General features: G+C 35.4%; 1 protein-coding gene and 1 long non-coding RNA gene across 2 annotated transcripts; one reads left to right on the plus strand and one right to left on the minus strand.

The window, feature by feature from the left end:
• On the minus strand, positions 1–27,084 carry LOC142531699 (piezo-type mechanosensitive ion channel homolog). The gene is made up of 15 exons (XM_075637926.1): positions 26,814–27,084; positions 26,504–26,564; positions 26,078–26,158; positions 25,684–25,843; positions 25,414–25,565; positions 24,620–24,769; positions 24,255–24,438; positions 11,818–11,933; positions 11,386–11,470; positions 10,986–11,201; positions 10,714–10,891; positions 1,779–1,907; positions 1,497–1,670; positions 1,133–1,366; positions 1–824 (listed from the first exon to the last, which is right to left on the minus strand). The coding sequence occupies exons 6-15, from the start codon at positions 24,643–24,645 to the stop codon at positions 1–3; spliced, it is 2,166 nt and encodes a 721-aa protein (XP_075494041.1). The 5' UTR covers positions 24,646–24,769; positions 25,414–25,565; positions 25,684–25,843; positions 26,078–26,158; positions 26,504–26,564; positions 26,814–27,084.
• Positions 15,443–16,919, plus strand: LOC142531486 (uncharacterized). The gene is made up of 2 exons (XR_012816306.1): positions 15,443–16,583; positions 16,665–16,919. It is a non-coding gene; the product is annotated as an uncharacterized LOC142531486 (long non-coding RNA).
• Positions 27,085–27,582: the final 498 nt, after the last annotated feature.

The following is a 27,582-nucleotide window of genomic DNA, read 5'->3' on the forward strand; positions in this document are numbered from 1 at the left end:
TTATACTGAAGGGTACATGCAGCAATCACCAAAATTGGCCCTCAAGCCTGCTTCTAGGCCCTCAAAACTTGGTCTATACACCTGTAAACCCAAAAGGAGAGACCAATCATAATGCTTTTGTCCAGGAAACATTCTAGCCTGTTTACCCCACATCTGATAGATATATTCAGCTTCCACCAGAAATCCTGTGTAGATTAAGAATAGTTTGGATGGGATTCTCGAAGCTTTAGGCAAAGTAGAACAGAAGACAAGACCAATAAGATACAAGAAACCAAAGGCACTTATCGGAGACAGTGAAGCATAGAATAGTGCGATATGCAAAATCTTTTGACCATGCCAGATCATAAAACGTTTGGTGAATGCCAGTATCCCTGATTGCAATGGATTAGGATCTTCCGGTTTTATATTTTTGCTTCGTCTTCTTTCATAGCTATAAAGTTGCATGACAATCATAATTGCTAGAGACTCCCAAAGATTTCGTAACAAAGGGGCTTCAGTATCATAACCAAGGGATATGTTAAGATCAACTTTAGTGGAGACCCATGTCTCAACAGTTGGGAAAATGCTTAATATATATATAAAAATGAAAATTGAAATCACATAAACTTTGAGTGGAAACCATAGACGACTTTTTGTCTTCTCAACAAGCTGTCTTCCAATGATCCAGACAAGAAGCAGAAAAATGTACCCAAATGATGTATTATTAGGCCTTACAGTATATGCCGCTAGAAGAATGGTGAGAAAAGAAATGTAAGTTCCAAATGATCTGTACATGGATAAAAACTTCTTCTCGACTGCACCGAGATACAGAGCTACCTTTCTCTCTGGAAGATGGAAAATGGGTTAGGCTGGTTAATGTAAACAAATAATAAGTGAGGACAGAATATATTCATAATGTCTAAACAACAATCATCATCAATTATCTATTTCTTCTTAGAAGAGAAACAAAGCCAGAAATAACAAATTGCTGTATCAATTTAAGAAGAGAATTCTTCATGAGTATTTTGCAATTCCTCTATTATGTGCTAGTTCATGAATTATTTGAATTAACTTGTAGCCCAAATATGATCCAACTCATCCAAGTTAGGCAGATAAACTAACAACAGATTATCATTGGCTAATGCTACAGTACCATCTGAAGAATTCTCACAGTCGTCTCTGATGTTGGAAGAAGCATAGATTGATAAAAGCACCGATTTATTCAAACCAGCTCTCAGAATGCTAAATCCAATTGGATGACAAGGCGTGTGTCGAACAATAGCAGAAAATGAGAACAACATTTCAAAGCCATGGTTATGGATCGCACAAAAGCATGCAAGCAGAGCAATTTGCAGGAAGTCCCGAGAACTATCACTTTCAAGAAACCCTACATGAGTTTAGATCCAAGTTAATAAACAAAAATCATAAGACACTTGGAGGAAATAATGCCTGATATACCAGATTGTATGAAATGATTATTTTAACAAGTAAACAAGTTAATATCAATAAACCCTCACCTAACTGTGATAGCACTTCCACATTTATTGAGCCTTTTCGCTCCAATTTTCTTGAGACCAAATTCAACTGAAGAATGTATAAAATCGCAAAATGTGCCTCACATAGAAGAATCAAGGATTGGCGAATCCCTTTATTGATGTTATGGCTCAAAAGATACACAAAGAAGAAAATCACTACAAAATAGAATAGAATTCAATGCCTATTAGAATATAGAGGCGGAGCCAGATAACCACTTATCAAAGCTGATCTGATAAGAATCCATACATTAGACTTTGACATACCATAAACAGCATGGATGAAACCTTGCTTCATTGCGATGAGAAACATCAGCAACATCATAATAGGCCGAGAACATTTACGCAGCCCCCAAGCAACCGTAGCCACTATCAAGACTTCGGCATCTTTTTTTACTGCATAACAATATGTGTAGTACCAAAATATTCAGGGTCAAACTGAAATGACACATTCACTGGAACAAAAATATATAGTAGAACAATCATCGGAACAATGAAAGAATAACTAATATAAACCTAGACAGCAAGGAAATTCATATTATAAAGAACTGGATTCCAGATGATAGTACACAATGATTAAAATGAGATGTTATTCTTCATAACAAGTATCAAAAGGAAGCTTTTGTTCTGTTTTTATTAAGTTGTGACAAGTTAAAAAGGCAAGACCCGAAGCAGAGCAAAGAAACATGAAGCATTCCAAACAACTAATGAAATAATATAAGCTAACATATACATTTACATACAAGAAACATGCTATAAGTAAAACTTTTTTATTCTAATCTTATAAAACTAGCTCAACCAATTGACAGTCAAGCAACTAACACTTCACTCATATAAAAGTGACTTGATATAGTCTCTTTATGTGTTGTTGCAACAAAAGAAAAGGTTAAGAAATAACTTAGGAAAGGATCAACCAAGAAAAGCAGCCAAATTCATCTAGAACAAGATTTTCAAGACATGACAAAGAAGAGAACACGAGTATTTTATAGCTTTATAGCAAGTGAATTTAAAATTGGTGACTCAAATATCAGAATCCTTACTGATAGGCTCGTAATAGTTAATATTTTTATTTTCATATTTCCCATTATTCCAACCTCCGATACGTTTAATTGATGCATTTTTGTGTAATTTTATTGTAGGAGGAACTTCAACGATCTTGGAGCAAATTTGAGTTAAAAAGTTGATATTTATCACATTTGATGTTTCCAAGATAGAGTGTTGAAAGAGAATGGTCAAACCAGAAGAGGTCCTGGAACTAGGCGTGGCCAGGTCTTGTGATTATGTTTCAGCTGCCTAAAATTACAAGAAGTGAAAAATCTGATTTTGTGAAGATTCTACAAGATTTGAAAGAATTAATTATGGTGTCTGGTTTAGTGAAAATTCTTGGAGGAAAACTCTAGATAAGATATTATCTATTATTTTATATTTTAAGATTTAGGGTTAATTAAGAGATTAATGGGCTCCTCTCCTTGGCCCAATGCCTACACTATTCACGTTCAAAAAGGGAGGCGGCACAATGAATTTTCTCTCATTCTCCTTCTCCAACAACTCACGTGAAGAGCAAAAGAAAGGCGCAAGGATTTTCTTTCAACTTCTCTCCACACCTTTAGGCTAAGTTTTATTTTTTATTCAAGTGATATTTTTACTATTTCGATTTATCGCTGTGAGGCTTTTTGCACTTTAATTTGATATTCGTGATTTGTTCAAGTATTTGTTGATTTATGATTTATTTATATGAAAGTTGTATCTCAGTTAATCAGACAATTTAATTCGATATATAATTTTCTACTGCTATCCATGAATTCAGTGATCCGTAATTGTCATGAACTATTGGTACATGAGTAGCGATAGATTAGGTGTGTTGTGCTATCATAACATATTTAATCTAAATAAATCAACGAAACTCGATCTGTCAATTGCAGCTATCTCGGTTGTTAAATTTTAGGATTAACTGTTTTTACAAAACGAAAATGTTATTTTTAATTAATATGGAACGCTATCGTTCCCAGTTAATTATTGATAAGTTTTGACTGGATGCTGGGTTTGGTCAATTAAATTAGGAAAACGCAAGGATTTTAGCGGCTATCCCTATAATTCTAAGGTTAATTACTTGTAACTGCATGAATAAATAATATGTTAGTCGATGAACAGTGATACAATTGAATAGTAGAAATCCCTTGAATCGAGCTTGGTAATATTAATTTACATTTCATTAGTTATTCATCTTTATTAGTTATTTCTTCTTGCATGTTAAATTTAGTTTAGTATTTTATTAAATTCATATCCTAAAATCCCCTCTTTTATTTGCACTTTTACTCGAAAGAAATCATCCCCCGTTCCTTGTGGATTCGACCCTGCTCACCATTACACTAATTTTATTTAGAGAGTAGGAATTTAAGTTTGGTGACTCAACGACAGCACACCAAATTTTGGCGCCGTTGCCAGGGAACGGAGCAAGGTTAGTTTTTTTTCGAGTTTTGCTATTTTTTTATGTCTCATTCTTCTTGTACAGGTGATTCATCAAGAAAAGAAGAATTTGAGAACTTTTTGTTGTGAAATACTTCGAGATGTTTCATCGACAAGTATTCACAAGTTTTACCCAACAAACCGAAGAGTCATTCTATGCAGCATGGGAGAGATTCAATAATTTAGTAACAACATTCAGGAATCATGATTTTTCTAACTATGTTCTTCTTCGACTTTTCCTTAAAGGTTTGAATGCAGTTACACGAAGATGGGTATTTAATGGGGCACTGACAACTGGTAGTCTACTAATTAGTCGACAGGAAGACGGTGTGATATATTTGCTAAATGATATGGCCGAATTTGACTACCATCAGTATTGGGATCCTTCGCTGCAGAGTTGGAGCCACCAATACACTCCAAGAATTAGCCAATATGATTTTACAGACCAACCTTTCGAGCATCAAGAAGATGAGGGGTATAGTCTTGAAAGAATAATAAGTCGATTGAATGATATGGTAAACAAGCGCATGACATTGAATGAGGAAACTGTTGAGCTTCAGTCAGAAGAAGTTTTGGAAGAAATATCAAACGAAGATGAGGCACCAATTAAGTTGATGATGAACAAGCTCCTGAGACTATCGATTTGAGCTCGTCGATAATATTATCATACATACATCTAGGAGATCCTTGTCTTTCTCCATTGCCAATTTCAACAGATTTTGTTCTTCAAAAGCCAACGATGATAGTCTCATCTCATTCCTATTATTTAAAGTCACGTTTTGTTGAGGAGACGAGCTTACATTGCATACATCAAGCCAAACTTGAGGGAACATGTAACCAAGACCCATATAAGGTGTCATATGACACGTACTTTGGGCGTCAGCCGCTCTTTGAATGAGTGCTTTTGAGGGTCAAGCCGACGACTAAAAAATCAAGCGCTTTTGGGAGGCAACCCAAATTTTAGTTCTTGTTTTTTTTTTATTTTGTTCCAGTAGAGGTTTTCGCACAAGGCGTGGCCACGCCTTGTTGAAACACCTCTACTGAATTTTAGTTCTTGTTTTTTTATTTTGTTCCAGTAGAGGTTTTCGCACAAGGCGTGGCCACGTCTTGTTGAAACACCTCTACTGATTTAATTTTTTTTAAAAAAAATAAAATTTAACCTATATTTTTTCTCTATCTCACAGCCGCCTCCATCGCCTCTATCCAAAGTCCCCCAGCCACTCAACGCCTACTTCTTCAACTCTCCTCCGTCTGCAACCCCAGCGCCGTCGCGAACCACCGTTTCCCCCACCACAGCAGTAGATGATGTTCCTCTACGATGCTCACCAGTTTTCAGGGGAGTTCTCTAACTTTCCCTACTATTTTATCATTTTAGTTGAGCATCTATTTTTTGTCATTGAGGACAATGTCAAGTTTAAGTATGGGAGTTTTTGATTTGATTGTGAGAAGTTTTACTTGACTGTGGGATTTTTGAAATTTTTTTTATTTTAATTTTTAGTATTTTGATTTATTTTTTCAACATTTTGGGTTAAAAAATAAATAGTGACGTTGTTAGTTCCAAGCACCTAGTTAATTTGTTATCTCTTTCTTCTGAACCCTGATTGCCTCCGATGCGAATAAAAAAAATGATATTTTCTTTGCGTGCAAATGTTTTTGCATTCTCACTTTTGCATTATGAATAAGTTGCTCTTGATGATTGTTAGAGAGGACAAGTGTGTGGGATTTAACACAATTGCTATTTTTTTCTTTGGTGAGCTTTGAGCCTATGATCAATCATGATCATGCTCCATTTTCTTTGATTGTGTGTTGTCATTGCATAGTTAATTTTTCTAAAACTTGCATTGTTATACATGTCTTTGTCAACACTTTGTGGTGGATTAGGTGAATAGACAAAATGATAAGGGCATTAAGTTCAAACCATTTTCTTTCGCATCATCTGAGCCATTCTTTGAGCCTACCCTGATTCATAGACCCCTAGTGAACCAAGTTTGAGCCTCAGCCTTTTTTCTTTGGATAAAAATAACCACATTATAAGCCGTGATAAATCCTTTTTGTTGGTTATCCCTTTTTTTGAACCTTGAATTGGAGAATCATATAAACTTTTCACAAATAGCATCACGCAATCCAAAATAGTGTGAATTGTTGGGATTTAGTCAATCTCGAAACCTCATAGTCGCCGTCTACAAAAAAAACAAAAAACAAAAAAGGAAAAAAAGGAAAAAAAAGAAAGAGAAAGAAGAGAAGTAGACGAAGTGAGAAAGAAAAAAAAAGAGCCGGAAAAAAAAAATGCTCTTGATTGTTATAATGAGATATAAGAGTTTTTGGATACATTTTTTGTAGAACCCGTAAATCAGTAGACGTATAAGCCATGCATAATTCTAGATTTTTAAATTTAATTGACTTCATTGCATGATTATTTTAAATGCATTTATTTAAAGTTAATTATTCATTATTTCAGTTCAGTAGTTTGATTTTTAGCATTTCAGTTATTTCAGTGAGGCCGGACCGGCGTTGGAGTTTTGAGATAGAATTTAAGATCCAGAAAATATTTCCAGAAGTTAATTTAGCTAGCAAGTAAGTTCATTTAAGTTAGTAAGGATGTTTTGAGGATTTAATTTAAGTTACTTGAGGTGAGTAGAAAATAAGCTCATTTAAGTTGCATAATTAAGGGGTTAGCTCACCAAATTAATTAAAGGATTAGTAAAGTTTTTTTAAGGGTTATTAATTTACTAGATAATCAATTTCCCCCTACCATTTATCATGCATTTTCGGCCACCCTTAATTGCTAGAAGATTCATTTGCCAACTCATCAACTTTGACCAATTCTTTGCATGTAATTAGTAGGATAATTCTAGGATTTTTGGGGAGCACAATTTAATTAATTAATGGACATATCCTAGACTAGAAAATAAGCAAAAATCGGCCACTACCTCCTAGAAGCATCCATCAACTCATTTGATATCAAACCATAATTCAAAATTCAAATTTAGGAGACTTAGTCTTGATATCTTTCCTTATATCTTGCACCTATCCCCCTCACTCTCCTAACCATCATTCCCTCTCCCTTAGTCACGAAATTCAGAGTGTTTTTGAGAGAGGAAAACCGTGGGAATTCAGTAGGAAGCAAGGGAAGAAAAATCGAGAGCAAGAAACAAGAGAAGCGCTCCACCTCCTCCGTGCCGCGTCGTCGTCGTTTCGTTCGTCTTCTTTCGAAACGAAACCAGGCATGTCTAGATTTCTTTCAAACCTCAATCAAGTCATATTATCAATTATTTTTCAGTATATGATCATGTTTTATCAAGCAAAAACCGAGATACATGTCAAAACATTTTGAAACAACACATGCAGAATTTTTGATATTCCTTGGCAAGCTTCACGTTTTTCTTGGTTTGTGAGTTTCAAGTGATTGGTTCGACTCCAGGCTCCCAAGGCGACTCCTAGACACGTAATAGGATGCATTAGGACCATGTTGGCCCATTCATTCAGCCCCCATGCTTGCTGGAAAACCGAAATGACAGCAAGTTTCCCATAGGCGCAGATTGGTGTTCGAAATTTCAGTTTTTATGTCAAGGGGTTGGATCTGATCTTGGCTGCCCTAAGGGCTCTTAGCCATGGTTGGACCACTTCCCTAGCATGTCTAAGACGTGACTAAGTCGCCCTTTTGGTGGCTTGGTCCATGGCTCATCGGTTTTTAAATAATCAACAAGAACAGCCCCTTCCCCATTCGGCTTCTTCATTGGTTCAGTCGGTTGGAGTTTCGGTTGAGTTATGGTGTGACGCGGATTGTGGCTGGCCTAGGGCCCTTAGCCATGGTTCAAATCATTCCTTGGGATGTTGGTAAGAGTCTCTGGTCGGTGGTTCACGCCCCTAATGGCCGATAGTCTCGAAACCAACGCAAGTCTTGTAGTTGCGCAGCTGCTGGAAATTACAGCAAGTTGCTGTGTCGGTTCAGAGGCTCGTTCGAGTCCTCGGTCGGCTTTTAGCCCATGGCCTTGGACTGGACAGTGCCTCATTGAGTTGGGAAGGTCATGTTTTCGACCGTTCGTGATTCGGATCATTTTTGAGGTCGTACGAGAATTTAAGCTATTGCATATTTTTTATGGCACAGTTAGGTTGCAGCGAGCCTGGGGACGATCCAATCCAATCCAGTTGGTAAAATTACAGGATTTTTCATTACGTCAGTTAATTATATTACGTGCATGAAAACAGAAAATGATATTTTTTTGAGATTTATGCGATATGGCTTGTGGTTCATTCACTATGTGGGAGTGTTATTTTATACGGTCGCCAGTGACCGATCAGTTCAGTATGGTACCACCCGGTCGCCAGTGACCGGCCAGCTCAGTTCAGTTTCAGCCTCCCCGGTAGCCAGTTACCGATCAGTTCAGCTTAGTGCAGTGGCCACAGGCGTAAAACATAATCTCAACAGAAAATTTTACCAGTTATTTCAGTACAGGCTCCAAGGAGCAAACATTTTTTTTTCTGTGATTATCAGTTCAGTTATGCACGTATTATAATTGCTCAGTACAGATTATTTTCAGCATGCCTCAGGACAGGATATGTTAACTCATGCATATTTTAATTCAGATTTTTACTCGTTACCTGCGATATATGCATGCTGAGTCTTTAGGCTCACTAGACTTGATTGTTGTAGGTACTGATGAGGCCAGGGCCGAGGGCGGGGACCAGTGAGCCAGCTTGGGTCGGCAGTAGTGGCACCCGAGGACCTCAGAGCAGCAGTTGTTATTTTATTCCGCAAACATTTTATCAGTCGTTGGATATTTTTAAATTGTGATTTTTGGCAAACTTTATTTTCTTCCGCTGCAATATTTTAAAATATTGAACTTGTTTCACCAGTGATTTTATGAATGAGGCCACTTAAGTTCTTTTAAAAAGAAAATTTTAAATTTTCCGCAAATTTTCAAGCAAGGAGTTTTTGGCCCTTTACATTTTTCTTTTTGTGAGAAAAGTTTGATATGGTTTCTCCAATTCCATAGCTCATTATTTTCTTTTATCCTACCTTACCCCCTAGCCACGTTACAACCCATTTATAGCCCTTTTTGTTTGTGTATTTTAATTCATTCATTTAGTGGAAGGATGTGATATATTTGCAAGCCTATGGTAAAAATTTTCAATGCATTTGACATGAGAGCTTGTTGATATATATCCTAGACACTAATGAGTGAAATGAGCGAATCTTGTGAGGAGTTGTTAAATCCCATGCATTTTAATTTCTACACATTTTGATTGCAGTGATTGTTCATGATGTTATTTTGTGAGATGCTAAGAAATTAAAATGTCTTGTTGCATGAAAAATTTTTGGGTGAGTAGAAGAAGCGGAAGGAGGACGAAAAATTGAGATAATGAGTTGTTCTATTTTATGCTTGAGGACAAGCATCGTTTAGGTGTGGGAGATTTTAATAGGCTCGTAATAGTTAGTATTTTTATTTTCATATTTCCCATTATTCCAACATCCGATATGTTTAATTGATACATTTTTGTGTAATTTTATTGTAGGAGGAACTTCTACGATCTTGGAGCAAATTTGAGTTAAAAATTTGATGTTTATCACATTTGAAGTTTCCAAGATAGAGTGTTGAAAGAGAATGGTCAAACCAGAAGAGGTCCTGGAACAAGGCGTGGCCACGTCTTGTGATTATGTTTCAGCTGCCTAAAATTGCAAGAAATGAAAAATCTGATTTTGTGAAGATTATGCAAGATTTGAAAGAATTAATTATGGTGTCTGGTTTAGTGGAAATTCTTTGAGGAAAACTCTAAATAAAATATTATCTATTATTTTATATTTTAAGATTTAGGGTTAATTAAGAGATTAATGGACTCCTCTCCTTGGCCCAATGCCTACACTATTCACGTTCAAAAAGGGAGGCGGCACAATGAATTTTCTCTCATTCTCCTTCTCCAACAACTCACGTGAAGAGCAAAAGAAAGGCGCAATGATTTTCTTTCAACTTCTCTCCACACCTTTAGGATAAATTTTATTTTTGATTCAAGTGATATTTTTACTATTTCGATTTATCGCTGTGAGGCTTTTTGCACTTTAATTTAATATTCGTGTTTTGTTCAAGTATTTGTTGATTTATGATTTATTTATATGAAAGTTGTATATCGGTTAATCTGACAATTTCATTAGATATATAATTTTCTACTGCTATCCATGAATTCAGTGATCCGTAATTGTCATGAACGATTGGTACATAAGTAGCGATAGATTAGGTGTGTTGTGCTATCATAACATATTTAATCTAAATAAATCAACGAAACTCGATCTATCAATTGCAGCTATCTCGGTTGTTAGATTTTAGGATTAACTGTTTTTACAAAACGAAAATGCTATTTTTAATTAATATGGAACGCTATCGTGCCCAGTTAATTATTGATAAGTTTTGACTGGATGCTGGGTTTGGTCAATTTAGCGGCTATCCCTATAATTCTAAAGTTAATTACTTGTAACTGCATGAATAAATAATATGTTAGTCGATGAACATTGATACAATTGAATAGTAATTCATCTTGATTATTTATTTCTTCTTGCATATTAAATTTAGTTTAGTATTTTATTAAATTCATATCCAAAAATCTCCCCTTTTATTTGCACTTTTACTCGAAAGAAATCATCCCATGTTCCATGTGGATTCGACTTTGCTCACCATTACACTAATTTTATTTAGAGAGTAGGAATTTAAGTTTGGTGGCTCAACGACATCACGCCACTTACCTTCTTCAGTTTCATTCTCATTGGAAGATTGTCTCTCCTCATTTGACATGCATAAGAAAATAGAATTGTTAACAAGATTACCAATAGCTACAAGAACTCCGAGAAAGAACTGTGCTAGAAGGAAGAAACCAGGAATGGGATAATGCCACAATCCAATCATCTCCCAGATCTCCATATCCTAAGTATAGAAAAAAAGAATCAAAATTGTCATTGGTTCTCAGAGGATTTAGACCTGTATCTCCCTGGTTAAAATTAATAAGGCAAGGAAATACCTTCCCAGGTTTCCAGTTCACATGGGCAAAGGCCACATTGAAAACATATGTGCTCACAGCCCACAATAGAATGAAGACAAGAAGCAACCCATTCAACCGATGCATACGGAACAAGGATGGAAAAGCATACAAAATATACCCAACATATGCAAGTAATCCAAATGCACACATACTTGCAAAATGGAAGCTCCAATATGAAAGGGCAAACAAGGATATCTGTAAATTTTATCACTGAAAGTTTAACATGTAAGCAAACAATATAAAGAAAATAAACAAAAGTACGTTATTAGAATTCATTAACAAACAGGACCATTAAGTTCACAATTTACCATCGAAAACATGATTTAGTAAGAAATTGTGAAAAGATATAGTTTTGGCGATAAAATTTATGAATACATACCGGAAAGCCATATGTAAACCAGTTAATACTAAAAAACCTGAAAACAGTTCCCCGTAATAAAATGTTGGTATGTCTTACGCCTGACCTACAGGAAAATTGATCATAGTAAAAAGGCTGTAAGACAAAATTCTGATGTGAGAAAATAAATGGGAAAAATTCTTGTGCCAACAAACCAAATTTTGAACTAATGTTATGGGTTGGAAAATCGAAAACCATAACAGAAATGATTAAAATTATAGATTGTCATTAAAAACAAATTCTGTGAGACAAAACAATCGCATCCATCATATATTGCTTTCACATGAAAGAATGAAAAAAGTGGCCTCTTCCTCACTGAAGTATATTGACTAAAACCAAAGTTTGTGCTCACATCTAATTGCAAGCTATAAATATTTCATCCTAGGAAAACAACGGCACCTACAGTAAAGTTACCTCAACTGACGAACAAAAAATGAGTTCGTTGAGGGAAGAAGTTGTTCAGTCAAGCTGCCTTGCCTCACTGACATGATGAATTCCATTTCCTCTAAATCATGTTTTATGAAAGAAACCTGCATTATGTTTCATAATGGCTTCTTAGTCGACCAAAAGTTTTGAGTGAAGCACAAAACAAAGAAAAAACAAAAAAAAAAAGGTCTGCCACTTAGATATTTGACTTAAAACGCTTCGCCTATTACAGGTTAATTTCATATTTCAGTTTGAAGAAATTATCCGAGGGTAATTCTTTGTGTTTTCATAACAATATCCACAACATGGAAAGAACTCTACACTATGAAAACCATGGAAAACCTTATAATTCTGATGGAAGATAGAAAGCAAGGGGTGAGAAAGGGAATGATGAAGCTAGATCCCTTCAGCGTTATGAAAAACATGGTCTGTCTAAATTAGACTATTAACAAGATTTGTGATTAATTGTGATTAGCTTAGCAATAGTTAAATGGTAGTTAGTTAACTTTCCACATATATAAATACATCGATATACATCAATTGTTCTTCTTCAATAAATAAGAACGAATTCTTGGGATTCAATTTTTCCATCTTCTCTCTGTAATATGATATCAGCAGTACTACTTCCGAGCAACTTTTTTCTTTCACTGATTCGATTCCGATCGGTGAGTTCTTTCCGACTGAAGATTCTCCCATATAATCATCTTCCTCTCCGTGCAAAAATTTTGAAATTTGTCACAATATTTGTTATTAGCTATGGTAAACACGAGTTCCTCGGCCTAGAATTCTCCATTCCGATCTGCCTTCGATGATCCTTTGAGCCCATATTTTCTACATCACTCAGATAATCCAGGGCTTATTCTTGACTCACAGCCACTCACAAGTTACAATTTTGCCTCTAAAAGTCGGGCAATGAAGATAACCCTTTCTGTCAAGAACAAGTTGGGGTTCTTCGATGGATTGGTCCCAAGCCGTCAGAGTCGGATTTGAATCTGGTAAATACGTGGACTTGTAAAAAAATATAGTCATTTCTTGGCTATTAAATTCAGTATCCAAGGATATATAAGCCAGCGTGTTGTTCGCTATGTCTACGCAAAAATTTGGAACGATCTTAGGGATCGATTTCAATAGAACAATGGGCCTCGAATTTTTCCACTTCGCAGAGACTTGATCATTCTTCATCAAGATCAAGATTTGGTTAGTGTTTACTTCACCAAGCTCAAGAACTGTGGGAGGAGTTAAATCAATTACATCCCATGTATATAACGGGAAAATAGAAAAACGGGAGCGACGGAAGTGTTTATTAAAAAAAATGAGTGAATGTTATTTACTTTTTTATCTTTTGTTTTAAATTTGTTTAAAAAATAATTTTTCATTTAGTGTATTTTAATTTTTATTTTAATTTTATATATAATAAAATTTATAATTTAATTAAATAAAAAAAAGCTTACAAAGACTCAATCATCTTTCGTCCCATCATCTTTCCCAACTCAACTCAACCCTATGTCTCATTTCATTCCTTCTTCACAAAAAATCTTCGCAACCTTTCATCCTGCGTACATTGGGTAACAATTAACCATGAGTGTAGAAGGTATTCCTCTGCAACAAATCTCACGAAAAAACCATGTATCGGTAAGAAATTTATTATGATATATGAAATTTACTGGATCTCGCCACGACCCAGGGTGGGTGAAGGATGGTGAAAGCTCTTCACGACCCAGGGTCTTCACCCTAGTCATGAAGTGCTTCACGCTTCACGACCCCTGTGTCATGATCGGTTGCGAAGCTTGCTTACCCAAGCTTCGCGAGACCAGGGGTCGCGCTTCACGGGAAGCTTCGCGACCCACCCAGGGGTCGCGAGACCCACCCTGGTGATGGGTCGCGAAGCTTCGCGGCCCACACGCTTCGCGACCCAGGGGTCCTGATGTGTCGCGAAGTGCTTCGCGACCCCTGTGTCGTGATCGGTCGCGAAGCTTGCTTACCCAAGCTTCGCGAGACCAGGGGTCGCGCTTCACGGGGAAGCTTCGCGACCCACCCAGGGGTCGCGAGACCCACCCTGGTGATAGCTTCGCGACCCGGGGTGGGTCGTGGTCGTGAAGCCATGGGTAGTGAAGAATATCCACGGCTTCACGACCCATCACGAACCATGAGCAAAACTGTTTAATTTTAAATTTTTATTACTAATAATCTTTGTATTTGTTTTTTTTTTTTTTTTTGCAGAATTCTTTGAATGCAAATTAACTTTAGGATCAAGATACATTGAAATCTGTAAGAAGATTGTATCATTTTTAAATGAGAAAGAGATAAAATATTTGGTGCAGCATACTCAATTTGGTAATTTAATTTTATGTGCTAAGGATTATAACAATTCCAATCAATTGTTATGATTTTTGATTAGTAGGAAAAGTTATGACAGTGGAAGTGATGAATTTTGGATGATATATCGTAAACGACCTTTACGATTTTCATTATTAGAGTATTGTTTGTTAACTGACTTAAATTGTTCAAATGTTTATCTTATGATACCCGAAGAAAATGAATTTAGGGAGAGACATTTTGGTGGGAGTTACTCTATACGTTTGGGGGATTTGATAGATAGAATTGATGAATATGATAATGATTTTGGAGAAGAAATAGACACTGAGAAGTTGAAATTGGCCTGTCTTTTGTTTGTGGTAGGTGTATTAGAGAGACAAAGAAAAAATAAAAATGATACCGTGGATTTAGAATGGATTAGATTAGTAAATAATTTTCATAGTTTTATAAACTATCCCTGGGGTAGAATAGCTTTTGAAGAAGTAGTTTATGGACATAGAAAAGATCTTGAAACTAAGTTCAGAAGCTACGAAAATTTGGTAGCACGCCGTAGGAATGATCTAGATTTCAGCGGGTTCGGCAGCTTCCATATAAGTGGATTTATTCATTCTTTACAAGTAACTAAATATTGTTCATTAAATGAAATATCCTTGTTATTTTATATCATACTAATAATGTGTTTATTTTTCTGTGCTAGATTTTGGCCTATGAATATTTTCCAGCAATTGCTGAAGTGTTCGCCAGACATCGAAAAGGTCCCAATGTACCGATACCTCGGATGTGTCATTGGTTGACTAGAAAATAGAGTAAAAATCATTCACCTTCCATGGATGATGTGAACAAAGCATTTAAAAATGTATATAACAAGGTAAATACAAAAAATTCATTTTATTTATTTTTCTTATTATCTAATATATTTTTTTTAACCGTTAACTAATTTCATGTTTATTGTTAATGATTGATATAGGATATTTTGGGGATGCTCATTCCCACCTCGGAGGAGCTGGTGTCTGTACATTATATGACTTGAAATTTTGTTGATTATAATAATGTGATAATCAATCGCATTACGGAGTTAATTTGCCAAGGTATCAAAGTAGTTTGCACTCAAGATCCATTGGGCGACCTAGAGGATGAAGTGGGTGTACAGACTGAGACTGAGGATCGACCGTTTCTCCAGCCATTTACATATACATACTCCAGATCATCTCGAGATAAAGTCAGGCTATCTCGTAGTCCTTCACACATGAATCCACCGTCTCCTCCATTGTCTCCTCCATTGACTCACATGAGAGATCATACATCTCTTGCAGATATGTATGAACTTCGTTTCACAAGTTTGGATGATAAAGTTGAGACGATACTAAAGGACCAAGCCGATATCAAAAATCAATTGAAAAATATGCATGATGATATCTCGAGTTTGAAGGATATAATTGGGAGATTACCTTCGATGAATGTCAATGTTGCTAAGTTTTATCAATATTTATATGATTTTTAATTTTGAGTATGAAAAATGACAAATTGTATGTATTATTCTCTCAGATCAAGGCGAGACATCAAGGCATAGATCTGAAGATATTCCATTTATGAGAGTAGATGATGTGAATCCAAATATTCGACTTGTGAGCGATCCGTCTTTGACTCGAGCTTTTGAAAAAATTTCGGGCCATAAGTTAAGATTGTTCACAGTGGAGGAAGATCCTATAACAGACGAGGAACTGCGTCATCTTGTTATGAATGATATGATTTCTTTGACTTTTGAGAAAAGAGTTAGAATGTTCGCCAATAGATCGTGGCCACGAGTAAGTGCTGAGATTAATTCTTGTATGAAAAATACGAGGATATGTGGGCTGTGTTCGTCCTACGATAGCTCGTGGTTTCGTGTATTGGGGACACCTGCTTCTTGGCTGACCGAGACCGTAAGTTTTTTCTTATTTTGTTTTTTGTTTTTTACGTTGAGTTAGTAATTAACATATTTCACTTTATCACTTTCAGCATATTCAAGAATGTTGTCGAGGGTTGCTCTAACTACAAAAGACGTACTCACATTTAATGTCACAAGAGGTGTCATTGATGGACGTCGATTTTCATCAGCTGATTTCGAGTGTTTTCAATGAGGGCGGAGAGAATAATATAGAATGTTTGATGCCCTATGTGAGAGCAGATATTAGTGAGTGGTCGGCTATTTCATGGAACAAAGCCAAAATAATTTTGATACCCTTTCATCTTCCAGGGTATTGGGTTTTGTTAAAGGTTTTGCCTAACCGTAAGAATATCACAATCATGGATTCAGACCGCAGCGTAGATAGGTCGGGCAAGACATTGCTTAAACTTGTTAACCCTTTGTCTCTTATGCTTCCACATATGTTGGGTGTTGATGCTTCAGAAAGATGGAGTATAGTTAGGCTAGAAAATTTTCCTACTCAAAAGACCAGGTTAAAATTTTTTATTTTAAAAATTATTATTTCATTATTGTTAAATGTATATCAATGTATTTAATGTTTTTTTCATTGCAGCGGTGAATGTGGAGTATACTGTTTAGCGGCAGCAGCTTATACCATGTTTAGAGAAAATGCCTATCAACTTAACGATGAGAAGATTGAAGAATTTAGGCATTATTGTTGTTGTATTTGGGATAAATTCTGGTAATTGGATTAAAACATTTACGTGATACATTATATTGATTTTTAGTTACATTATATTGATTTTTAGTTAATGTATGTGATCCATATACTCAATCTATTTCAAACAATGAAAATTGATTATATTCATTGGGTCGTGTTGGTATCTATTTTAAACAATGAAACATGAAACCAATTTTCATTGTTTAAAATGTATATGCAAAATGAAATCACTAAGGAAATGAAAAAATACGAAAAAATGACTTAATGTGTTTTTGATATAATGTGTATGCAAAATGAAATCATCAAACAATACTAAGAAAATGAAAAAATACCAGCAAAATCCGGAAGGACACGAAATCATCAAACAATGCCAAGGAAATGAAAAAATACATGAAAAAATAACAGATAAATCCGAAGAGACACAAAAAAACGTGAAGGGACACGTGCAGGCGCCCGCGCCCACGCTGCCGAGCGCTCTTGGTAGGGCCTGCCGAGATCTCTCGGCGGCTCTCGCCAGGCGCGCGCAACTACGCGCCGATCCACGCGCATGTGCGCGCCTGCTACTGGCACATGCGCGCACGGTGCGCGCAGGTGCGTGGGTACTGTTCACATATTTTTTTTTAATTATCCAATGACTCGACCAAATTGTGGGTCGAGATTACACTCGACCCACGCGACCCAAATTTGGTCGGTCGAGTGGGTCGAGTTTAGGTCGAGAAACATATCTGCACGTAATATCCTCGACTCATTTATGTACAATAAACATTAATTTCATATGCTTCTATATTAAAGTCAATATGTAATGAAATTTGTTACTAAATAATTTTAGTGAAATTAAAAAATTAGTTAATGTTTATATACAATAAACATTAATTTCATATGCTTCGATATACATTCATTAAAGTGAATATGTAATGAATTTTTTTAGCTCTGCTATTATAAAAAATTTGTTAAGAATTTTAGTGGAATTATAAAATTTGTTAAGAATTTTATTCGAGTATAAATTCAACCCAATTGTTAGAATAAGAGATACATTCTTCTACTTACTGTGAATTTTTTAACTAACATACTTAAATTATAATATATAACTCATATTAAAATGTTTACACAAATAATTTTTTTATATATATTTACATTCTAATCATATATAAAGTGAATTATATATTATAAAATGATCAAAAATCAAAATCTCTTACCCACTCGACCCATGGCGACCCAAACTCGACCCAAACCCTAAAACCTAAACAAAACCATAAACCAAACCCCTAACATTATCACTCGACCCACGCGACCCAAAATTGAAACAATTTACAACCCGACGCGACCCAAACTTAAAAATCTACCGATTACTCGACCTACTGACCACCCTCGAACAAAATTAAAAATTCGCCACAAACACATTACATATTAATAAAATCAAATCGATTGTCTTTAAATTCAAACAAATTACATATCATTCAATCCTATCTTCTACCAAATTCTCCTACGGATGGAAATCTGTTTTGTTTTTTCCTTCCACGTCTTCTCTTGATCACAGGTGGCAGTACTAACATATCATCAAGAGGCCACTCGTTCTGATTCAGAACAGGATAAATTGGCTCAGAATATGCTAAAGACCATATCATAACAGAATAATACTCTGAGCACAAGGAATATAAATTAATATCACGAAAATAACTCGCTGCAACTGCATGTGAACATGGAATCTTGTCAATATCAAATTCTCTACAGGTACATCTCTTCGATTCGAAATCCACAATGTCACTATTCATAGCACTTCGAACATCAAACTCAAGACGGCCCAGCTCATAAACTTGATATCCTCGACCAATATTAAACCTTTCACGTAGAATCGACTCAACAGTTGGAGTGAAATTTGTTGTTGATGCGATAGATGCATTTCGATACCTTGAAAACCAAGATATAGTCAAAGTCTGCAAAGAATTTAGTAGTGCAATGATTGGAAGTTGTCTTTCTTCACGCAATCTTGCATTTATTGATTCAACACCATTAGTTGTCATAATATTATACCGAGATCTTGGGTAATATGCTCGAGTCCGTCGATCCAATGAATCACTTTCACTCAAAAACTTTGCAGCATCGGGATATATTTTCTTAAACTTTTCGTACTCCAAGTCAAAGTCGGTTTGCTTGTAAATTTTTACTAACCGCATAAACATTTCGGTACAACCTTTCTTTTTGCAACGAATTTTCATATTTTGTGACAAGTGCCATATACAATGACCATGATGTGCATTTTTGTAAACGTTGGCAACTGCGGCAATGATGCCCGGATGTCTATCTGAGATAATCACCAACTCTTCCTCATCAACCACTACTTCCAAGAGCTTCGTCAAAAACCAACTCCACGAAGCAATGGATTCTACATCAACAACAGCCCAAGCCAAAGGATATTGATGAAAATCTCCATCTTGTGCTGAGGCCACAAGTAAAGTACCGTCGTACTTTCTTTTCATCCATGTACCATCAATAGATACGACTTTTCTCATGCATCTATATCCTCTTGCACATGCGCCATATGCTAAAAACAAATACTTGAATCTATTATGCTCATCTACTACTAAATCTATTATACTACCAGGGTTTATTTTCTCGACCATTTTCAAATACGAAGGTAGAAGACCAAAACTTCTTTCAGGATCACCTGTGAAGATATCATGAGCAAGTTGTTTGCCTTTCAAGGCTTTGTAATAGGTAATGTCAACCCCCTTATTCCGCATCATTGTCATAATAGATTTTGGTTGAGGTGTTTTCTGTTTTCCTCGAAAGTTCTCTACCAACATATCACAAACGATAGATGAGCTGGCTTGTCGATGCTTTTTACGCCAGTCAAGTCACAATTGTGTGTGTTGCAATATGTACGAATCACAAAATCTGTTGAGTTCTCGTGTTTTGAAATCAAAATTCTCCAGCTGCAACCTTTATTCACACAACGAATCGAATAGATATTTCGAGAAGATTTGACACTTTCAAACTCAAAAGACGAGTTCAAAGCAATTTTGGATAGCACTTTCTTCACTTCGGTCTTCCTTAAAAATCTTTGACCAATAAATAAGCTTGAACCATCGGTAAATGAATATATATCAGCTTGAACATTAGTCTCAGTATCATGAGCTACACCAATGTGGTGGATGTTAACATCGTTATCATCCACATGTATATCATCTATATCCTCCACATCATTTTATGTACTCCTCACATCATTCTCTTGCATATTTTCAGTTGATGTATTTATATCTTCTAATACATCATTATTGGTACCATGGTCATTTGAGACAAAAGTTCTATCAAAATAGTGATCGTACATATTTGTTTCATCATCAACATACTCATCATCCAAATGAGTCAAATTTAAATCCGGTGACATGATATTTTCACTTTCAACAATATCAAGAGAAACAACACTTAGTTCAAATTCTACGTGAAGTACTGGTCTTTCTTTTGCACATCCAAATTATAATATGCTTTCAAATCATTATCATCCTCAATATAAATTGGACGAATATTGCAATGCTTCACATCAGGAAGATAACTTAATTTCAATTTTTCTGTACCACCTAGATTCATAATTCTGTATATCTCACTTTCTATATATTCCATTGAACAAATATCAGAATCCAAATGAATAGCTGCCCACTTACCACTCGACCATGAACGTCATTTAAATATATTATCTTCATTAATTTCCCATTCGCCGTTGTACTCAAACAGAATAACTGTTGGCATAACCTACAAAAACATAAATATTATTTATTTAAAAAAATATGTTAATGAATTACATCCAACATATTTACAACCTCGATCAACACATCACTAAACACATCACTCGACCCACACATATGAACGTGTGAAGAGCTCGAACCTGGGTCGAGTCAAGTGTGACGTGCACCCAGAGGTTTCAAGAAACGTGGGTCGAGGTGCACACACCGCGATCCACTCTGGGTCGAGTGCACCTCGACCCACTGTGGGTCGAGGGTCGAGGTGCACCTAGACCCACGTGTGGTTCGAGGTGTGTGCACCTTGACCAATCTGTGCACACCTCCACCCACACGTGAACCTCGATCCATCCATATGTGTGGTCTAGACACTATCCCATACTATCAAAGTATGACTCACACTCCATCCACCTACTTGACCCACACAATCAACACGTTGCTAGACTGTAAATACTCACCCAAACTCCACTAACAAAAATTCTAACAAAATACAACCAGAACTAAACTGAATAACATTCGAGTAAGAACAACATTCGAGTATATGCTTACTTCTCTACGAATCTTCAAATTTTCAAGTGATTTTTGATTAGTTTATCGTGAAGAACACAAAAATAACGGGCATAAATAAAACCTCAAATCGGGAAGGTTCCGATATATCAATTAAAAAAATATTTTTTTAAAAAAAGTAAAATCTAAGTAACTAATTAATGACCTAATAAATGAACTCACCTAACTAACAGTAGTCAACTCCCTTTTCTCGATTTAAAAAAGTCAAAATCCCTTTTATTTAATTAAATTTAAAATGGGTCATATATTTTTTATTGGCCCGACTATGGGAAGTATAGCTGCAATAGACTCATGAACATTGATGTATTTATTCAAATGGATTACAGATGGCTTTTCTCATGGGCCTCAATGATTCTTTCGCTTAAGTCAGAACCCAAGTCTTGCTTCTTGATCCTCTGCCACCTCTAAATCGAGTTTTTCTTTAGTTGTATGATGTGTGTCATTTTATCGTGTTTGTACTGTGTCAATTTGAGTCACATTCATGCATGTTTCGAGAGATTTCATTTATATTTAGTTGTTTTTATTATATATTATGCATATGAATTGTTTTTCATGTGTTTGAGTTAATTTATAAGAAATATGGTCAAGAAAGATGGATTCAAGGACTAAAGTTGAGAAAGGCGCGCTAGGGCGGATGGAAATGTCCGCCCCGGCACATACATGAAGAAAAATGGACCAAAATTCGAGCCACACGCGCTAAGGCGGAGGAAATTGTCCACCTTAGCACGTACAAGAAGAGAAACAAAGAGGATTTGTGAGCAAGATGTGCTAGGGCAGATGTTTTTGCCAACCCTTTTGCGAGCATGTTGCGCTGAGGCGGGAAATTCCATCCGCCCCAGTGCGATTAATAAGGAAAACATTTACACCAATTTCTTTCCATTCTTTCTTGATGCTACCTACTTGAATAACCCTAGGACACGTTTTTTAGGGGCCTATCAGTTTTTATCAACAAAGGAGAGCAGCCGCACGCGAGGAGAAAATAACTGGAGTCAAGGAAACGTGAAGAATTTGGCATTTTCGAGCAGCGTGTTTTCCGTTATTCGATTATTCTAGTATTTTAAGTTTAAGAACTTTCATTTAATCGTTGTGTTGTACATTTTAGCATCTATTTTAGTAGCTAAACTCGTCTTTTCCCAAAATTTCCTTGCTAGTTTTGCACATTTTGATCTTGCTGAATGTGTTTTTTTTAAGAGTTTTATACAATATATCTTTTGCCACATTATCAAGATTTGTGACATTTGTCTTATTCTTATCCTCATTGGTCCATTCGCTCTTTGGTTTTTCAAGCATTTGAAGAGCACCTTCGAGATGGCTATAGTTGTATTAGCTTTTAGTATCCTCGTTGGTCCTTTTGTAATAATGAACCACATGTCATCGTCTTGAGCAGCTAAATGAGCTTGCATTCTTATTTTTCAGTCATCAAAGTTTTCCTTAGAAAAGATGAGAATTTTACTGAATAAAGTCATTCTAATTGGAAATGTTCAGAATCGAGAATAAAGCATGCTATGATACCATTTGTATTATCGTTTGAGTTTTTAGAAGGGGATTGAATAAATACTGAACATAATATGTAAGTTTCTTCGATTAGTTTAGATGAGTTGGGAACAAAACTAAATATCCTCGAGTGTCTATGTCAGTTTACTATAATATAAGTGTGGAAAGAAGCTAGATTGACATATTAGAACAAATCACAGAATGAATGGGAAGGGGTAAACTGAAATGTAAAAAAACAGATATGTTTCTGGATGTTCGAAGAACTGAAACTCCTACGTCACCCTTTCTTCCTCTGCGAAGGTTCGCACAAAAATACAATGGATAATACAGGTAGTTTGCAAGATTCCGATTCAGTTCGGTCTTAAACACTGTCAAATTGAAACTCCAAGTATCTCAAATGATTAATAAACAGTCTGCAAACTGCTATACAAATTAATACACAATGATACTAACTTAACATGAAATGATCCTTAAATGATTAGATAAAATTCTTTTAAGATGTGCTGAACTAATTCAGTTTTTCTCAGATATACAAAGAATTTTGAATTTAGTGAATGATCGATTCTTTCTTGAATTCAATTTTTCCTCTATTTATACTCTCAGAAATAGATCCGTTCAATCAAAAAAGTTCGTTGTCTTGTTATTAGTCTATGTCAATGTTTTTCTGGCAATTCGTACACTGTTGCAATCAATCTAGACTCGTACACTATTGCGATCAGTTTGTTCAGACTGCTTGATGTGGACATCAGTTTAGTGTTTTGACGTAGACTAATTCTGGGTAAACTGAGGTTTGGCAAATTGAAATCCTTTAGACTTATTTATTCAGTTTAGAAGCATAATCAATTTTGTTTAACTGTACCAATTTCTCATAAATCAGTTTTACCCTAATATTATTTGTTAACAACCAAAATATACCAAATTCTTGATTCAACAAACGTGTTATTAGCTGAAAATATTTTCTCATGTAGAACCATTTTTATTTGAGTTGGATTTATCATGCTACAGGTTTTGTGAGACAAGTAAACAAACAAAGTAAATGAATGATAGAAAACACACTTCAAGAAGAAATGGAGTTCACAAATCAACAATGCAATATCATTTATTATGGTCTGTTTCCTCCTTTGTTTCATTCCACAATTTACAAAATCAACTCATTCTTCAATAGATCAATAAAAATTTACCTAAATGGCTAACGAACAATTAAGTTGCCCTTCTTGAACCAAACATGAAAAATTATTGTCTCAGCCATTGGAATCTAGCATGTGGCTATCTTTATAATGCACATTACTAACACTGTACAAAACTGCAAATTATATATAAGGAAAGCGACTTAGTCTGGAAAAAATTGATCCTCAAATCAAATATTAACAGAATCTCCAGAATAAAGTTATCCAACACTTTTTGAGACATTGTTTCCTTCGAGCCACAATAAATGCCCAAGATAGATACCAGGCTCAGAGTCACTTAACAGCACTTACAATCAACAAACAAATTGAACTAAAGATTTGTGTACAATAGAAAGCTGAGTTAAGAAAAATGCAAATGTACAGAAGATGAAGTTGATCCTGATAATTGCAGAACCGCAGTTGTGAAATTTCTTTACTATAAGCTACCAAATGAATCTCAAATCAAACACAGGCATGATGGAAACTAAAAGTTCAAACAAAGATGACAAAAATCATACCATATAATAAAACACCATTAATGAAATGCCGGAACAACTTTCTTGCCAGCCAGAATCAGCAGAAACTTTGTATAGACCAATGTCAGCTATTAGGTGAAACATGTTTGGGATCCCAACAGGAAGCTGGTACACGTAAAGTAGGCAAATGCTAAAACCAGAGTACAACCACAGAAGCTTCCACCACCTTAGCAATGAGACATCACATAGAAGAGCCAGAAAAATGATGTCATAGAAGTATAGAACTAAATTTAGGGCACTCTGGCAGATTTTCTCGTGGAAAGATAACAAAACTAAATTTTGGGCACTCTGGCAGATTTTCTTGTGGAAAGATAACAAAACTAACGACACCACAAAGGAAGAATTACCTGAAAAGGCCTAAAAAGTTGCTCATTAGAGACCAATCAATGAGCCCAACATAGCTGCAAAGGAAAAATGGTAAAGAAATCCAGGAAGGATTGCTGATCCCCGCGACCAACTGAACAGCAGGCACTAGTAAGCGAGCCTGAGACGATAACCTTCAATTTGGAACAAATTCTGTCAAATACGACCCAAATCTGTGGAAACATATAGAATTTATTTTTTCTTCCAGAGAGAAGAAAATATAGAATGAAACGGTGTGATTGCTGCAAATTACTATAGCCAAATGTGAAGAATAACTTTTTAGAGCAACCACTGCCAGATAGCCGAACAAGTAAAACTGACTGCCCAGAAGTCTAGGCATGAGTTCAATTAATATGCCCCAGTATCAGACTCTTCATCGTACCTCGGTGAAAAATATCATGTCAATTTTCAATTATTGTCCACAGAGAGTGTGTTTGTGTTCAAACAGAGAGCTTCTTCTATATAGATCCTAGACAATTAATTCCAAATCTATTTTTTTTTTCATCTCAATCCTCTTGCACACACCTTGAAATTAAAAAAAAAACATCTTTTTCTCCGCATATGTTATTGAATATTATGCATGTATTCATGAAGAAATGTTATTTGTGAATTGTGAGAACTTCAGATTGTTCTGTCTACTCAGATGAGTTACACTTCCAACATAATGCATGCAAGCTTTAGCCTTTAAAATTGAATTCTTGAATAAGATATGTGATGCTTATTTTTTAAAATTAATAAATAGTTATTGCATCATAGGTAATAGTCACATTTCACAAACCTATATGTTCAATAACTGATGATAGATAACCAGAGCATGGAGATGCTACCAAGCAAAATTTGTTCCTGTGAATCTCGATAAAAGCAACAAATCCCACCAGTAATTCCACAATTAGAAAATAAACAACTGTTGGAGATCTCCAAGATTGAAACCTAAAAGCCATTAACATGACACATAGTTATCAGGGAAATATCTTTCTATGGTGATAAATCAGAAAGCAAAACTATCACATATAGTGCAAGATATTAAAGCAAAATAAGCATATCCTACCTCATAAATCCAAAAAGCTTTAACCACCAAGCATCTGTACTGCTCCATTGTGAATTCGGAATAGCCCATAAAGTGAGAAAAATAACTTGCAGAAGAATCACAAGAACTGAATACATAAGAACAAACCATAAACATAAAACCCTTCCCCTGAATCTGAATCCTGCATGATTTCATAAAAAAAAGAGCAGCAGAAACAAAACATTTATTAGATTAATATTTGTGAAAATATACCGCCACTTAACACTAATATTATTGAGCATTTGCAGCAGAACATACAATAGTACAACAAATAATGACAGTGTACAACTAAAAAAAGTCGATGCATGACTTAGGCTCACAAGAATGACATGACAAAGTACATTAAATCAAATTAAAATTCAAAATAAGTGCTTACCGCTTTTGGGAATATTGAACTGTAAAATCAGAGAGGTCACCAAATGAATGAAGGAAACCAAACTCCAATTCGGCAACCCGGCTGCAAAATAGCATAGCTCTTAGAAAGAAGAACAAGAGAAACAAGACTACTCGAAAACTAGCGTAATGGAAAATCCAAAACCCGTTTGTTAAATACATAATTACAGCCATGATATTGCTTTGAATTCCCTCGCACACATAGAAATAGAACTTGACTTCGATTAAAACATGGTGTTCGAGAGAGAACTTTCATAAATCCCATTTTTCACATAATTCCTATGTAATTTTTTTATGATTGTATGATGCCAAATATAAAATTAGTCGAGAAGACAATCAAGAGCAACTCCCAGCCAGAAAGAAATTCTCAAACAATCAAAACATAGACAAGAAAATACAAATCACATACCTGTCGAAAGCAGCAGAGGCAACACAAACTCGCCCAGAATACTTGCCATTGTCAGCTCTTTCTAGCATCCAATCTCATTACAGTTCGAAAGATTATGACATGGGATATTTCATTTCAAGATACAGAAAACTCATGTCATCAAAAAACCAAAAATTTCCCCTAATTTTCGCCCGAAACAAATACACTCCCATCACGCTATTTATTTTGTTTCAATCAAGGAATACATTAATTTTTTAAAGAAAAAAAAATCATGCAAAATTTCAATCAGCTCATCATAGGCATTCAAGAAAAAGGGAATCCAAATTCCTACCGACGATCAAAATTCCCTTGTGCCTTCAATGCGGGTTTTGTGGTGAAAAATCGGAAAGGAACAAAAGGGTTGATCTGAAAAAATATAAAAAAATTTAAAATCTGGGAACAACGGAAAAGCTTGCATGCGAATAAAACGTCCGATCTTGGCAGTAAAAAGGCCAGCTGGTAGGATTGACATATTGTCTTCGCAATCATGCACGATCGGTAAATTTTTAGTTACATATTTGGCAGGTAAAATGGGCTAAAAAATGGTTAATCCAACCGGCCTTTTTTGCAAAATGGACTCAGGCTCAACTTGTGCAGGGTAGTATCATCGAAGCCATTAAAAATTGTATTGAGCTATAGAATATATTAGAGCCACTATTTTCTTTCTAAAACTAGTGGTTTATCCAAAAATACTAAATATAACTGGTTGAGTTTCTGAAAAGAATGTTTTGGGTTTAGTCAGCAAAAATCCGGTGTCAACTCAGTATTTTCCGTCCATCGTTGCAATTTCCAACGAAGAATGGACCAAATATGAGCAAAAATATATTCAAACCAATTTATAGAACTCCACAATGAAACAGATGTAGTCGATCATATATAACATAGAAGGGATACACTTTACATTGTATTACATAATTTGATAATTCTATCACTACAAATTCCTTTCCTAACAAACTTATTTACTCGTGTACAACATTAATCATTTCCTTGTTAAGTAGTTGTTTAAGGAAATTTCATGTTTTTCTCAAAGTGAAATTTCAAAACAATGTTGTAGTAAAGGT

Source organism: Primulina tabacum, chromosome 17, assembly GCF_025594145.1.
Source record: "Primulina tabacum isolate GXHZ01 chromosome 17, ASM2559414v2, whole genome shotgun sequence".
Taxonomy (NCBI): domain Eukaryota; kingdom Viridiplantae; phylum Streptophyta; class Magnoliopsida; order Lamiales; family Gesneriaceae; genus Primulina; species Primulina tabacum.